Raw genomic sequence first — 14,013 nt, 5'->3', positions numbered from 1 at the left:
ATGTTGCAAGTTATTTCCTTAGAATATATTGTTAGAAGTGGAATTATCGGTCATCTTCAGAAAAGACTTGAGATGTGGCAGAGGGAACTTTAAACTGTAAAAGTGTGGAAGGAGACAACAGGAAAAACTGGATAGGAAGGAGTTTGGTGGGGGTGAGGGGTAAGTTATTGGACACTGAAGGTGTTGTTGAGTGACTGGTGGTCAAGTCCAGGCCTTGCCCTGCGTCGTGGCCAGGTCTTTATTAAACCATGTGTTGTGGAGGCGCAGGCATATATATTTATTAGATTCATGGGATGTAAGAGGCTTTGTGTCTTTGTGGAAGGTAACAGTTTTCTCCCTTTATTTTAGTTTGCAGGAAAGCCGTCCATTTTCAGTTGATTTTTTCAGGAAAATAATCCAGTTTGAAAAGGAGCAAGTAAGTGTGCTGTCAGTGTGTTCCTTGTCTGGGCAAATGAATTAATGGTTACCAATCTCTGGCAGCATTTCATCATTTAAAAAGCTCTTCTTATGTATATGGTGTACATTTCTGGTCTCTTCATCTAACCATTTTTTCAGAGAGATGGCTAAGGAATGGTAATCAAGCAAAGAAGACAAAGTACATGTCTGGAAAGTGGAAAGCTCAGCTGTTACCTCATACAGGAAACTCTCCCTGCCAGATTGGGAGGTGCTGCTTCCTCCCACCCGAGCATCCCGTTTGTCTCTTGTATTGGGTTATGAGGTAGAGAGTAGGCACTCAGCAACTGTTGCTGGTGGGTTTTTTTTAAGTTTTATTTATTTATTTTTTTGAGAGAGAAAGAGCATGCGCATGTGTGAGCGAGGGAGGGACAGAGAGGGAGAGAGAAAATCCTAAGTAGGTTCTATGCTGCTAGTGCGGAGCCGGATGCGGGGCTTGAACCCATGAACCATGAGATAATGACCTTAAGCCAAAACCAAGAGTCAGATGCTCAACCAACTGAGCCATGCAGGTGCCCCTGCTTCAGGTGGTTTTAACTGAACTTGTAAGTAAGGAAAATTACAAGAAAGTCTCAGTTTAAAAAATAATATAGGAAGGGGTGCCTGGGTAGCTCAGTTGGTTAAGCAGCCAACTTCAGCTCAGGTCATGATCTCGCGGTCTGTGAGTTTGAGCCCTGCATCAGGCTCTGTGTTGATAGCTCGGAGCCTGAGCCAGCTTCCGATTCTGTGTCTCCCTCTCTCTCTGCTCCTCCCCTGCTTGTGCTCTATCTCTTTCTGTCTCTCAAAAATAAATAAATGTTAAAAAAAATTAAAATAATATAGGAAAATCCAAATGTGTCTGTAATTCTGTCACAGTAATGCAGCCGACCATATTTATTTTAATTTTGATTGTTTAATTTTTTTGTTTACACATATACACATAAGATTTTTTTTTCATACAAGAATTATTTCTGACATACGTGCCATGTGGAGGTTCTTTCTTCTTCTTTTTCTTTTTTTTTTTTTAATTTTTTTTTTTTAACGTTTATTTATTTTTGAGACAGAGAGAGACAGAGCATGAACGGGGGAGGGTCAGAGAGAGGGAGACACAGAATCGGAAACAGGCTTCAGGCTCCGAGCTGTCAGCATAGAGCCCGACGCGGGGCTCGAACTCACGGACCGCGAGATCGTGACCTCAGCCGAAGTCGGCTGCTCAACCGACTGAGCCACCCAGGCGCCCCTTCTTTTTCTTTTTTAAATATTATTTTGTAAACACGTTTCCTGTGTTTTCACATGGTTATCATTTTTAATGGTTGCAGTATTATCCTTAAACCTGTAGTTTTCTTAACCAGTCCATTACATACAGGTTGTTTCCAGATTTTTGATAATGAAAATAAGAGTGATGTAAGCATTTTGTTTATACAGCTTTTTTTCCCCTTTGTTCTTTTGAATAATAATTCAGGTTCTTGAGATAAATTTCTGGGACTGGAGATAATAGTTCTTTTATGGCTCTTTGTATATTGCAAGATGGTCCTCCCAAAGAAGTACATTTTTTTAATTTGTTTCTTTAATTTTTTTTATGTTTTTATTTTATTTTTGAGAGAGAGAGAGTGCAAGTGGGGAGGAGCAAAGAGAGCATAATAATAACCAGGCTTCAGATTAATAACATAATAGTTATGTGTCTTGGGCAATTCTAAACCTTGGCATCCTCTTCCATAAAGGAGGTCATGATACTGGTTTCAGAGACGTGCAGGTTACAAGACCAAAAGGGGGTACCACCAAGAAGGGACTTTGCATTGTCCTTTGCCTGTTACGAGCCTTTAACAAAGAGTGATTCTGTTTTTCATGCATGTGTATGACATGAAGTTAAGTTGATTTTTTATAAACGGATACAGTCTTAGGTGAAGAGAAAGTTTTTTTTAGTTATTTTGAGCGGGGGAGGGGCAGAGAGAAAGGCAGAGGGAGAGAGAATCCCAAGAACCTGCACTGTCAGTGCAGAGCCTGATGTGGGGCTCAGACTCAAGAACTGTGAGATCATGAGCCAAAATCAAGAGATAGACACTTAACTGACTGCACCACCCAGGTGCTCCTAGTCAGCATTTTAATTTAATACTTGTAGTTGCTCTAAGAGGTATTAATGTTTTATGGGTGGGGAAACTTAAAGTCAGAGGGTTTAAAAAACTTGCTGCAGGTGATATAATTAGTATTTATATAGGCTTTGCTTTCACATAATAAGTTTTAAGGTGGACATAGCTAATATGTGCCAGAGTCCAGATGCGCCAAAGAAAGAAATCCTTAGCTACAGGGAGTAAACCTTCCCAATTTACTTATTTAAATCCTCCTCTTCCCTCAGGTCATTCACATATATTTTCCTGTGAACCTGCCTGTGTTCCCCCAACTGAGAATTAATCAGGCTTTTTTCCATGCTATCATAGCAAAGTGCTTTTATCACTGTTTGACATTGACTTCACTCTGGTGTCTCCTGTATTTTGACTTTCCTCTGAATACGTTGAGAGCCAGGCTGTGTTCATCCTACATCATGAGCCTTCTCCCCTACAAATACCTAATGGGTGGTAGCTGTTTAACAATGTGATTGAAATGAATTTGTGACATTCTGAATTAGGCTTTTGAGGCAAGATTGTCTGATTATTTTGTTAGGAATCCTGCAAGATGGTGAACTTGAGAGAATATTATGAGAGGGCTTTGAGAGAGTTCGGATCTGTAGATTCTGGTAAGTAAACTTCAGTTATAGACATGTCTGTTTGCATGTGTGGTCTGTAACCCATCAGTGTGGTTAGAACAGTGTTTAACTCTTTGTGGGTCATGGCCCTTTTTGAGAATAAAGGTGGTATCCTGTTACTGCCCGCTCCCTCCCTTTGTGCTTAAATACTTACAGACATAATTTGGCTTATAATTTCAAGTTCACAAGATTAAGAGTCTGTGGGTCTTCTTTTAAGAACTCTGGATTAGAGAAAGATTTGCTGGGTTTGATACTCTTAAAAAATGTATTTGTAAAGGAAAGGTTAATGTAGGTTAGAGTAAGAGTGGGAGTGATAGCAAAGGTGGAGTGGGATACTAATTGACATTAGTTGTCACTGGCTGTTGCCACATCGTCCTCATTGAGGACCCATAAAACGTATTTCTGGCTGTAGGTATGTCATATAAACCCGTTTACTTATGAAGTCAAAAATATTATATAGTGCTTAAATTTAGAGTAAAAAAATACGTTAGCTTTTACAAGGTTTTTAGCAGACTTTCTCCTGGTGAGGTGAATAAAAATGGCATTTTTCATAACCTAAGCAAGTTTTATTAAGCATTATAAGAAGGTTATAATGAATTCGTTGAAACTCACTTTCACCTTGAAAGAGACTCAGCAAAATCCTCCCGCTAAAATATTTAGTATTTTTGGTTTATGAAATACGTGGATTGTCTTGATTTGAAATGAAGGTTTTCACTTAAAAAAAAGTTTTGATACTTCTCAGTGTAAAGAAGCTGAGAGAGGCATTGTTTCACGTAGGGCTCTAGGGAGATAATAGCAACAAGTTCAGCTTCTTAGAAATCTTATATTGAATCAGTATTAAATAGTTTATATAATAAAGCCTTATCAATGATCTAGTTATATGTTTACAGTAATAACATACTGTTTCCCTTTAAAGATCTTTGGATGGATTACATCAAAGAAGAACTGAACCACCCCCTTGGTAGACCTGAGAACTGCGGGCAGATATATTGGCGAGCCATGAAAATGTTGCAGGGAGAGTCAGCAGAAGCATTTGTAGCTAAACACGCTATGCATCAAGCCGGCCATTTGTGACAAGAGGAAGAACGTAGCCCGCTTTGGGAAATAGCATTGTAAGCCCTCTTGGCCAGATTTGTATTAGCAGTTCATCTGCAGTTTGTTGAGAGATAGCAGACAAGATGGCTGTCTGATTTTGGGACATGCTTTTTTAGTTTTGTTAGCGTGTTAATTTTTAATTCCAGAAAAGAGAATTGCTATTTAGTGGCAAGAAGCTACTTGTTAAGGTCTGACCTACTACTGTACGGTCCTAAATGTTTCTCAAAATATATGGAAATCATACAACTGAGTTTTTCTTGTTACCTTTGGTCAAGAATGAGTAGCTCTAAACTGTACCTAGGGGCCAGTATAATGGAGGAGAAAGTACAGTTCCATTTGTTTGTTCTCTCCTTATTAAAAAAGTATACATGGGGCCCCTGGGCGGCTCAGTTGGTTAAGCGTCCGGCTTCGGCTCAGGTCATGGTCTCAGGGTTTGGGAGTTCGAGCCCCGCATTGGGCTCTGTGGTAACAGGGTGGAGCCTGCTTGGGATGCTCTTTCTCTCTCTCTCTGCCCCTCCCCTGAGAGCATGTGCACACCTTCCCTCTCAAAAAATAAACATTAAAAAAAATATTTTAAAGTATACATGGTGTACATTTGTTGTAGGAAATATAGAGGGAGCAGAGTAATGTGGAGAAGAAATTAAAGCATCCTATAACCTCATCATCTGGAGTTAAACTCTGATTTCCTTTATGACATTGGATTTATACTGTTAGATCACTTATTCATTCACTCATTAAGTGCCCAGTATTAGCAGAAAAGAAGGGAAGCTTTTGGGATAGAGGTAGGGTTTGGCGGGACAGCTGGACATCCTGAGAGAGCTTGTTGAAGCAGCAGAAGAGGATGCTGGGTATTGGGGGGAAAAGTCCTTTAAGAGGATAAAGACTTTACAAAAGTGGCTTCTGTCTGGGACTAATCTTCAGAGAAGTGTCTACAGTGGGGAGGTCCAGCAACAAAAGGAGGATGTGGGTAGGGTGTAGATGAGGGCAGTAGAGAAGGCCTTCAGAAGCCAGAGTGGAGGATGGCTTGGAGCAGAGAGGGCATTCTGGGAGTAGGGTAGGTAACTGTTTGAATTTTACATCCTTTAACTTAACATTGTGGTCACTGGGAGAAGTGTAGTTTCCTTAGCAGTATGTTTCACTTATGTTATTTTTCTATGTCATTAAATAGCCTTAAAAACATGTAATGAATTTATAACATTCCATTGTATGGATGAGCCATGACTTATTTTACTAATGCCTTGTGGTTGGATCTTGTATATCTGATTTTTTCCTTATAAATGCTGTTGATGATTCTTATAAATCTTTGTTCACATCCCTGGTTATTTCTTTAGGAGTGTGATAATTTGCTGGTAGAATTACTGGATTAAAGGGTGTAATTTTTAAAAAAAAAAATTTTTTTTTAACGTTTATTTATTTTTGAGACAGAGACAGAGCATGAGACCCTCAGAGAGAGAGGGAGACACAGAATCTGAAACAGGCTCCAGGCTCTGAGCTGTCAGCACAGAGCCCGATGCGGGGCTTGAACTCACAGACCGTGAGATCATGACCTGAGCCGGAGTCGGCTGCTTAACCGACTGAGCCACCCAGGCGTCCCAAAAGGGTATACCTGTTTTAAAGATACCGATATGTACTGCCAGTTTGCAATGTATGAGAATACTTGCATGCAATGTAGGAAAAGGTCAATACTTTACCTGCGGTGGGTATTAATGAAGTTTAATGTGTTTTTTCCTGGTTCTCTTGTTTTTTCACGTTGACTATTTTTTGAACTTTTTTCTTACTAATTTAAAAGAATTTTTAAAATATTAAGAATATTTTTAGTTTGTGTCTCCTTTGTTGCAAATAATTTGCCCCGAGCTTTTTTTTTTTTTTTTTGTGGTGTTTTTTGATACCCAGAAGATGTGTGTGTATGATACCTATTCCTCTTGCCTTAGACAACTCCTTTTCTTCCCCCCAACCAGTTAATTAAATTTTCTACAACACCATTTGTGGCTAGCCCTTTATCTCTACTGATTGTGGTACTACTTTTATTATATGTTGAGTTCCTAATGATATGAGAGTCTATTTTAGGGCATTTTTACTTTGAGATTTTGTACTCTAAATGTTGTTTGCTTGTCATTTGTTTTAAAATAAGAACAGTTTCCTCTTTGACCTTTTCATGGAGTCCTGGGAAGTTTAACATTCCCAATCCCGACATGGCATTTTTGTTTCAGGAGGGAGATAGATACATGCTTGTAAGAGATGAGAGTGAGGGTGGTTGACTCCTTAACAAAAGGCGATGAAGGTGGGTCACCTGGGATCATCCCAACACCTAGGTTTGGGGCTCGTTATGCAGGTTGCGAAGGTGCATCTGGCTAGTTCACCTAGACCTGCCATGTGTGGCAATTTACATCTAATGAAATTATTTTCTCATTTACGCTGGCCACATTTCGAGTTCTTGATAGCCACACGTTTACCATAGTGGACAGCACAGATAATAGAGCTTTTATTTCTGCCATTGAAAGTTCTATGGGAGAGTGGTGACCTGGATCCCATTAGATTTGGGGAAACTGACTCATGGATCAGAACAGCTCACACATTAGTTGGCCACATTCTTTTCCCTGCAGGAAGGTCTACATAGAGGAGAGAAAAAATACTGTGTATCAGCGGTTACCCTAATTTTTTTGTAGTAAAAACTTTTATTTAAATTTTTAAATTTGAGTGTGGTTGAGACAATGTCAACATTATTTCATGTGTACAACAAGGATTCGACAACTCCTGCTGTGTGGCTGTGCTCACCACAGCGTGGCCACCATCTGTCACCATACAGGTCCACTACAATACCATTGACTGTATTTCCTGTACTGTATCTTTTATGCCCATGACTTACTCATTCCACTACTGGAAGCCTGTATCTACCACTTCCGTTTACCCACTTTGCCTCTCCCCCCACCCCCCATAATGCTAGTTTTGTTCAAATGTCTTTTATGGTTTATAAACACATCCTTACAGGGAGATGAAGGAATAAGCTCCCTAATGTCCCGAAAGGTTGTCATAAAGTGGCCTAGTGAGCAGGGAATCCCAGCTTCTAGCTTTTCTATTTCATTCTTTTTTATTATTTTTTTTTTCAACGTTTTTTATTTATTTTTGGGACAGAGAGAGACAGAGCATTTTTCTATTTCATTCTTAAAATGAGTATCACACCTTGAGCACCGGTATGTTATTAAGAGTTTAGGCAGCGTGGGGAAAGGCAGGGAAGGGTTCCTCCCCAGCTCAGGCCCTGCCGATCTGCTACTGCCCTCAGCTTGTAGAGGGCCAGACTTTGAGCATTAAAAAATTGGAGCCCAGCCAGACTACAGTGACAGCACCAAATGTTTAGGGTTACTGTGACCGTCATACCGTGTCTGGACATCGTTTTCATCATCTGTCCTGGTTTCTAAGAACCGTCATTAACTTAACGTGGAGAATCACTGAGCTGCTGAGCTGTCTCATCCATTTGTGGGTGGGTTATAGCCCAGTTTCAGCCTGAGTTATACGGAAACCTGTGACAAATGTGGTTGGGTCTAAACTGCATTCAAACTTTTGAGAGCTGAGCTTTGTAGACTATCAGGTAGACTGGGGTAACTGATTAGCCTAACCAGGGATTCGAGATTTGGGGGCTGAGGCACATCATCAGCGTGGTGGGGTAGGGATAACAGCTGGCATTTCAGACCCTGCTAGTCGCCAGCCCTGGGATGTGCACCGGCAGGAGCAGGAGCACGAGGAGCGAGAAGAATCAGAACCCGGGACCCTAGGAAGGGGGCTTGGCTGTCGGGCGCGCCCCGCCCCTCCCGTGCCGCCCCGCCCCTGGCTTCCTCGTGACCCGTGTCCCGCCCCGCTCGGCCGGGAGCACCCCCGGCTGATTGGCCCCTCCGCGGCGTATCCTCCGGCTGGCAGCCAGGCGGGCGCGTCACGTGGCCGAGCAGCGTCCAGGGCGCGGAGGCGCGGGCCGCCAGGCATGGACCGTCAGGCCGCCGGAGCCCGGGCGCTGGGGGCCGCCGAGCCGCCTCGGGGGCCGCCGCTGCCGAGCGCGCGGGAGGCGCCCCCCAGCCCGGGGGTGAGCGCGGCCGCCGCCTGCGGCGAGGGGCGGGAAGTTGCGGGGCTCGCGGGCCGGGCAGGGCCGGGCGAGGCGGGGCCGGGCGGGGGCCGCGGGGCCGGGCGGGGGGCGCCGTTTGGGCGCGCGTTCGCGCTGGAAACGGCCGGGCCGCGGCGGCACGGGGCCGCGGGGCGGGGCCGCCGAGGGCGTGAGTGGGCGAGCGGGAGCGGAGGGGAGGCTGGCTGTCCCGGGGGCGCCTCCTCCTACTTGCTAAACGGGAAGCGATGCCGATGACCGAGCGCTGGGGGCCATTGCCCCGGGCCTGGAGCGAGGCCAGGTGAGGGCGGCGAGGAGCCCGCCGTCCCCGCAGGACCTGTGTCCATGGGTGGGGATGCACAGCTCACCCTGAGCACCACATGATGTCTCATGCGCTCTCCTTTTCTGTTTACTGAAACCAAAGGCCCGGCTTGACGCAGGGTTTCCAGAAACTTGTTTTCATTTGCGCGCCAGACAGCTCCTGGTTTTCCAAAGACCGTTATTACGGGCATCATCTGCCCTTGTTTACAGTCAGTAAGTTCTGCTAGATGGCGAGCTCCGTGAGGTAGGAATCCCCTGGTTACTGCTGTTAACCCGGCGCCTAGCTTAGGGCCCGCCACGATAGACAGCTATTAATCGGAGGAAGGAATGGAATGCTTGTTTAAGCATCGAAGATGGTACTAAACCAGAGTAAGATACGAAAGATGTAGCGCTAGTGAAAAAAACAAAAAACTTCCGCGTGCAGATAGGATGGACTGATTTTGTCAGGACGTAGCAGGAAGGGATGTGTGCTTTCTCTCCAAGGTGACACGGTGGGGGTGGGGGTGCCTGCAGAGGTGTGGAGGTGAGGCAGTACCCGACAAATGGCTGGGAGCTGGGACGCAGAGCCTCAGGGCCAGGGGAGAGACCGGTGCTCAACAGGTCGACGGGCTGTGATGGGGAGGTGGGAAAGCCATGGTCAATTTTATACTCCTGCATGGAGGGCTGTTGAAGATTTTTGAGCAGAGTGGCGATTGATGCTGTCAGCTGGGCAGGGGCTGCGACAGTGGTCCACCCGAGGCGTCCGACCAGCTGACCTGCAGTAGTGACCCCGGGTTGTCATTGACTAAAGAAGAGGGAGTTTATTCCTTAAATCTGGGGATGACGACATCATGAGCTAATTGGGGCAGGTGCCAAGTACAGTTTCGATGTAGGGGCAAAGAAGGTGGATTTAAATTCAACAAATGTTACATTCCTGCTCTGTGCTAGGTGTTTTCATAAGTGTTATCCCCTCATAAGCCCCTTGCAAGGTCAGGACAGTCATCTCTGCTTTCCCCAGAAGGAAACCCAGGTATGGTGGTTCAAGTGATGTATCCAAGGTCACACCCTGAATGAATGGCAAGAGCTGGGATTAAAACCAGGTCTTCAGATGCAGGCTGCGAACATCTCTTGTTCCATTTAAAGTGGTCTTGGAAGGGACAGAATTTCAGCAACTTCTGAGTGATGGGAGCAGAGAAGCATATGGTTGGCTGTCGGGGAAGAAGATTTCCCTTCAGCAACACTTAGGAACTAAAGCTCTGTTGCCCCCATGTATCAGGAGACAGAAGTTGAAAGAATGTTGAGTTACTGAAAAGGTATAAATGAACGTGGAGGTAGCAATTGTGGGGAAACAGCTACCACCCCTAGGGCTGAGGGAACAAAGGAATGAGGTTGGAATGATTACAATTTACAGGCTCAGGGGCACCTGGGTGGCTCAGTCAACTTAGCATCCGACTCTTGGTTTTGGCTCAGGTCATGATCTCACTGTTTGTGAGTTCTAGCCCCGCGTCGGACTCTGTGCTGACAGTGCATAGCCTGCTTGGGATTCTCTCTGCCCCTCCCCTGCTCGCTCTGTCTGTCTCTCTCAAAAGAAATAAGTAAACTTAAAAAAATAAAAAATTACAGGCCCAGAAGAGAGCCTTAGCAGAGCTGAAATTCCAATCTCGGAGGAGGAAGCACAGCCCCCAAGTACTGCTGGGGTCTCTGAGCTTGGAGGAGGGGTCCTGAGGGCCTCGGAGAGAGAGCCCTGAAGAGAGAGCCCAGTGCTGAGGTTGCCTCTGCAAGTGTTAGCAAAGTGTAGACGGGATCGAGCGGAAGGGGCTGCTGCCGCAGGGGCGGAGTGTCGCTGGGGTGGTGTCTGCTGAAGGAGGAAAGGGCGAAGCCCTTGGCTCCCCAGCCTTGCCACATCTATAGGGCAAAGCAGAGATGTGGGTCGCAGCGTCCCAGCCCCACCCTCACAAAGGTGAGGACGGAGGGGTGGGTTTGGGGCTGCAAGGCAATAGCTTAATACTGGGGACACCCCAGATATCCGAGTCCTGGGTAATTGTTTCTTCTTCCTGCAGGCTGGCTTTGTCCCAGCTGACCACTCCGGTCAGGAGAGAGACACTGAGAAGGCCGTGGATCGGCTAGGCAAGTAGACGGTGGAGACTGGGCTGGATGTGGGGGGAGACCAAGGACTCGAGGAGAGGGACAGTCCCTGTGTCTTGTTTACCTTCTCTTCCTGGCCAGTTCTCTTTGCTGCCTTTTCTGCCTAGTGTTTCCGTGGCATCCTCCTTTGGAAGCCCCGCTGGAGCTTCCTGAAGGGAAGGCCTCACCTTGTGACCAAACCCTTCCCTTCTATTGAGAAAGACACCACAATCCTGTCTTCATATTCCAGATGAGGAAACCGAGGCTCAGAGTAAAAACGAAAAGAAGATTGTGGTAAAACACAAATACAAAATTTACCACTTAATAATTTTAAAGCGTACAAGCCAGTGGCGTTTTGTACCTTCACAGTTCTGTGCAACCACCACGCTTATTTAGCTCCAGAACATTTTCAGTACTCCAAAAGGTCACCCTGTGACCGATAAGTAGTCCCACCCCATACCCCCTTCCTTGAGCGATTCCGCACCCCCCCCCCCCCCCCCCCCCCCCCCCCCCCCCCCCGCGCCAGACCATTAATCTTCTTTCTGTGGATTTACCTGTACTGGACAGGCGAATGTGAGTTGCGTGCAAATGGAAGGGTACGCTGTGTAGCCTTTTGTGTCTGGCTTCTTTCACTCAGCATGATATTTTCAAGACTCATGTAGCATGAATCAGTACATTCCTTTTTATGGCTGAACGGTTCCATCGTCTGGATGTACTACATCTTGGCTGCTTATTCATCAGTTGATAGGCATTTATGAGTTGTTTATACCCTTTGGTGATTGTGAATGATGCTCTCATGAACACTTTTGTACAAGTCTTGCCTAAATACCTGCTTTTGATTCTTTTGGGTAACCGTTCAGGAGTGGAATTGCCGTGCTGTGTGGTGATTTTGTGTTTAAGTTACTGACGAGTCGGTTGAGTACATTTCAGCTCAATCACACAATTCAGAATTGACAGAACTGGGGTTTGGAGCAGGGTAGTTTGGCTCCAGAACCCATGCCCTGACCTATGACTTTTGTGCTTATAGCTGGTATTACTATACAGCGTTAATAGCATGGCTGTTTTTAGGCTGATTCTTTTCCCAGCTCTGAACTGGCATCACCATGTACTTGGGGTCCATTATCCTTCCCCAGACTTTTATTCTATTATCTTGATACCTTTTGAAAATAGACCTTCCAGCTCTCCCCAATATCAGGAGGAGGAGACGTGGTGGCTGCCTCTGTGGCTGATGAGTTCTGCTCTTCTGCCTGCTTTCCTCCCACTGCTCCTTGCCGTGTGCCCTTTGATGATGAAGAGAGAAATACACGAGTAAAAATTAAAGTTTGTATTGTGAAAGCTTATCATCTGCCAGATGTGCTTTGCCTCAGTTACCTGTAAACTACTTAAATATATAAACTGTGCTTGATTTGCTTGATTCCCTGTGTGCATAAGACCTGACAGTTAATGGCCTCGTTTAAGGCAAAAGATTTTATTGAAAAGAAATGATCAATCCTACTTCGAAAAATGTAAACAGAACTTTTTTTTTTAAGTGCTCAGGTGGCTAAAGAATTCTGTATGCTTGTTTTACTCTTGCCCTCTTAGTATGTCTGCCAGACATTTTCCAAGCACGTGAGTAGTCCCTGTGTAGTTGCTAGTGGTTTTAAAACCTTCCTTCTGTTGACTTCTTAGCCAGTGGAGCACAGAGCATCCCTAATGGTAGTCCTGCCCATGGTGAGGGCACCCACTCGGAAGAGGAAGACTTTGCCGTGGAGGATGAGGATTCTGATGGGGACCTGAATACCTGGGAGCTGTCAGAAGGAGTGTCCGACTGCCCGCCCAAGGAACAGGCTGCTGATCTTTTTAACGAGGACTGGGACTTGGAGTTGAAAGCAGATCAAGGGAATCCGTATGGTAGGTGTGGTGTTTCTAGGGTCCCAGACCAGGTTACCTACCAGGCTGCCCCAAAGGCTGACAGTTTGGATGAAGGACCCACATCTGTGAGCTCAGCCTGATAACCTTTTACAGAGCTGAAATTTCTGTGACAGCTTCTCTTTCATGTTGGGGGGAAAATGCAAATTTCACAGTTGACTTTATAATGCATCAGTTTTAACATGAAAGCAGTGTTACTCTCTTAGAAATGTCTGTGTGAATCTAGCTGCTGCAGACAGCAGTGCTCTTCTGCGGTTGCTTCCTCTGCACTAAGAACCGTCCTCTGAGAAGCACAGCTTGGGCATGCAATCCTTGAAGGAGGGCTCTGCCTGCGTACTGAAAAAAATTTTTTAATGTTTATTTGTATTAGCGCAAGCGCGCGTGAGCAGGGAAGGGGCAGAGAGAGACGGAGACAGAATCTGAAGCAGGCTTCAGGCTCTGAGCTATCAGCACAGAGCCCGACATTGGGCTTGAATCAAGCACGAGCCGTAAGATCATGACCTGAGCCGAAGTCAGACGCTTTGGCTGAGCCACCCAGGCACCCCGAATGTGTATTTTTAAACAAAGACATGGCTAGTGTCTGTCCCCTAGACATTTTTTTGGCTATGTGTCTCACCTCCCCTTCTCCCTTTAATCTGTTTTTTTTTTTTAACTGCTTGCAGATGCCGATGACATCCAGGGTTGCATTTCTCAGGAGGTCAAACCTTGGGTGTGCTGTGCCCCGCAAGGAGATATGATCTATGACCCCAGTTGGCACCACCCACCTCCGCTGATACCCCACTATTCCAAGATGGTCTTTGAAACAGGACAGTTCGATGATGCTGAAGATTGAGTGTGCAGCTTTTTTGCCGGGGGGTGGGTGCACCCTCCAGATGAAGGCCTGTCTTCCTTTGTTTGAGGTGAGATGTCATATTTGAGGACACATTCCCAGTGATCCCCGAGTCGGGCACACAGACTGGTGTTAAATAAGGTCCCGATGTCCTCCAGTTCTGCTATTGTTGTTGTTGTTTTTATCGAGCTCCTCCTTGGAACGTGTGAGTGTTCGTGTCTGTGTCAGGAGGAGCTGTGTTCTTTATAAATAAAGGTAGAAAAAATTTGATTCGCTTTTGTCTCCCCCACACCCCCCCCACCCCTTTAATTAGATACTTATAGATAAAGCCTTACTCCTTCAGTTAAAGTTACCTGGCTTACATTTTTAAGGCTTGAGGTACTTGGACCCTTAAAAGTACTCTGTAAAAGAAAATAATGTTTTGGCCAGGGATTGGAATCCAAGAGACGTTGGTGACTTTGTGACTGATTTCTCTTCCTGTTGATGAAAAATTGACCG

General features: G+C 45.5%; 2 protein-coding genes across 2 annotated transcripts in view; both read left to right on the top strand.

The window, feature by feature from the left end:
- The window catches only part of UTP6 (UTP6 small subunit processome component), a 28,729-nt gene extending 24,216 nt beyond the window's left edge, over positions 1 to 4,513 (top strand). Inside the window, exons 17-19 of the mRNA XM_007076034.3 lie at positions 349 to 415; positions 3,091 to 3,163; positions 4,089 to 4,513. Of these exons, the coding sequence (XP_007076096.1) occupies positions 349 to 415; positions 3,091 to 3,163; positions 4,089 to 4,246 (298 nt within the window). The 3' untranslated portion in view covers positions 4,247 to 4,513. The remainder of the gene's footprint in view (positions 1 to 348; positions 416 to 3,090; positions 3,164 to 4,088) is intronic.
- A 3,694-nt stretch (positions 4,514 to 8,207) lies between these two features.
- COPRS (coordinator of PRMT5 and differentiation stimulator) lies at positions 8,208 to 13,785 on the top strand. Its single transcript, XM_042967489.1, has 4 exons — positions 8,208 to 8,339; positions 10,715 to 10,781; positions 12,447 to 12,668; positions 13,349 to 13,785. The coding sequence occupies exons 1-4, from the start codon at positions 8,241 to 8,243 to the stop codon at positions 13,516 to 13,518; spliced, it is 558 nt and encodes a 185-aa protein (XP_042823423.1). The 5' UTR covers positions 8,208 to 8,240; the 3' UTR covers positions 13,519 to 13,785.
- The last annotated feature ends 228 nt before the right edge of the window (positions 13,786 to 14,013 follow it).

This window comes from Panthera tigris, chromosome E1, assembly GCF_018350195.1.
Source record: "Panthera tigris isolate Pti1 chromosome E1, P.tigris_Pti1_mat1.1, whole genome shotgun sequence".
Taxonomy (NCBI): domain Eukaryota; kingdom Metazoa; phylum Chordata; class Mammalia; order Carnivora; family Felidae; genus Panthera; species Panthera tigris.
This window is presented reverse-complemented; position numbering and strand designations above follow the sequence as displayed.

Bases quoted from the DNA above. Each gene is read 5' to 3' on its own strand.
- COPRS (XM_042967489.1), top strand. From the start codon at position 8,241: ATGGACCGTCAGGCCGCCGGAGCCCGGGCGCTGGGGGCCGCCGAGCCG. The intron at 8,340-10,714 runs GTGAGCGCGGCC...TTCTTCCTGCAG, and splicing joins AGGCGCCCCCCAGCCCGGGG to GCTGGCTTTGTCCCAGCTGA. The intron at 12,669-13,348 runs GTAGGTGTGGTG...AACTGCTTGCAG, and splicing joins AGATCAAGGGAATCCGTATG to ATGCCGATGACATCCAGGGT.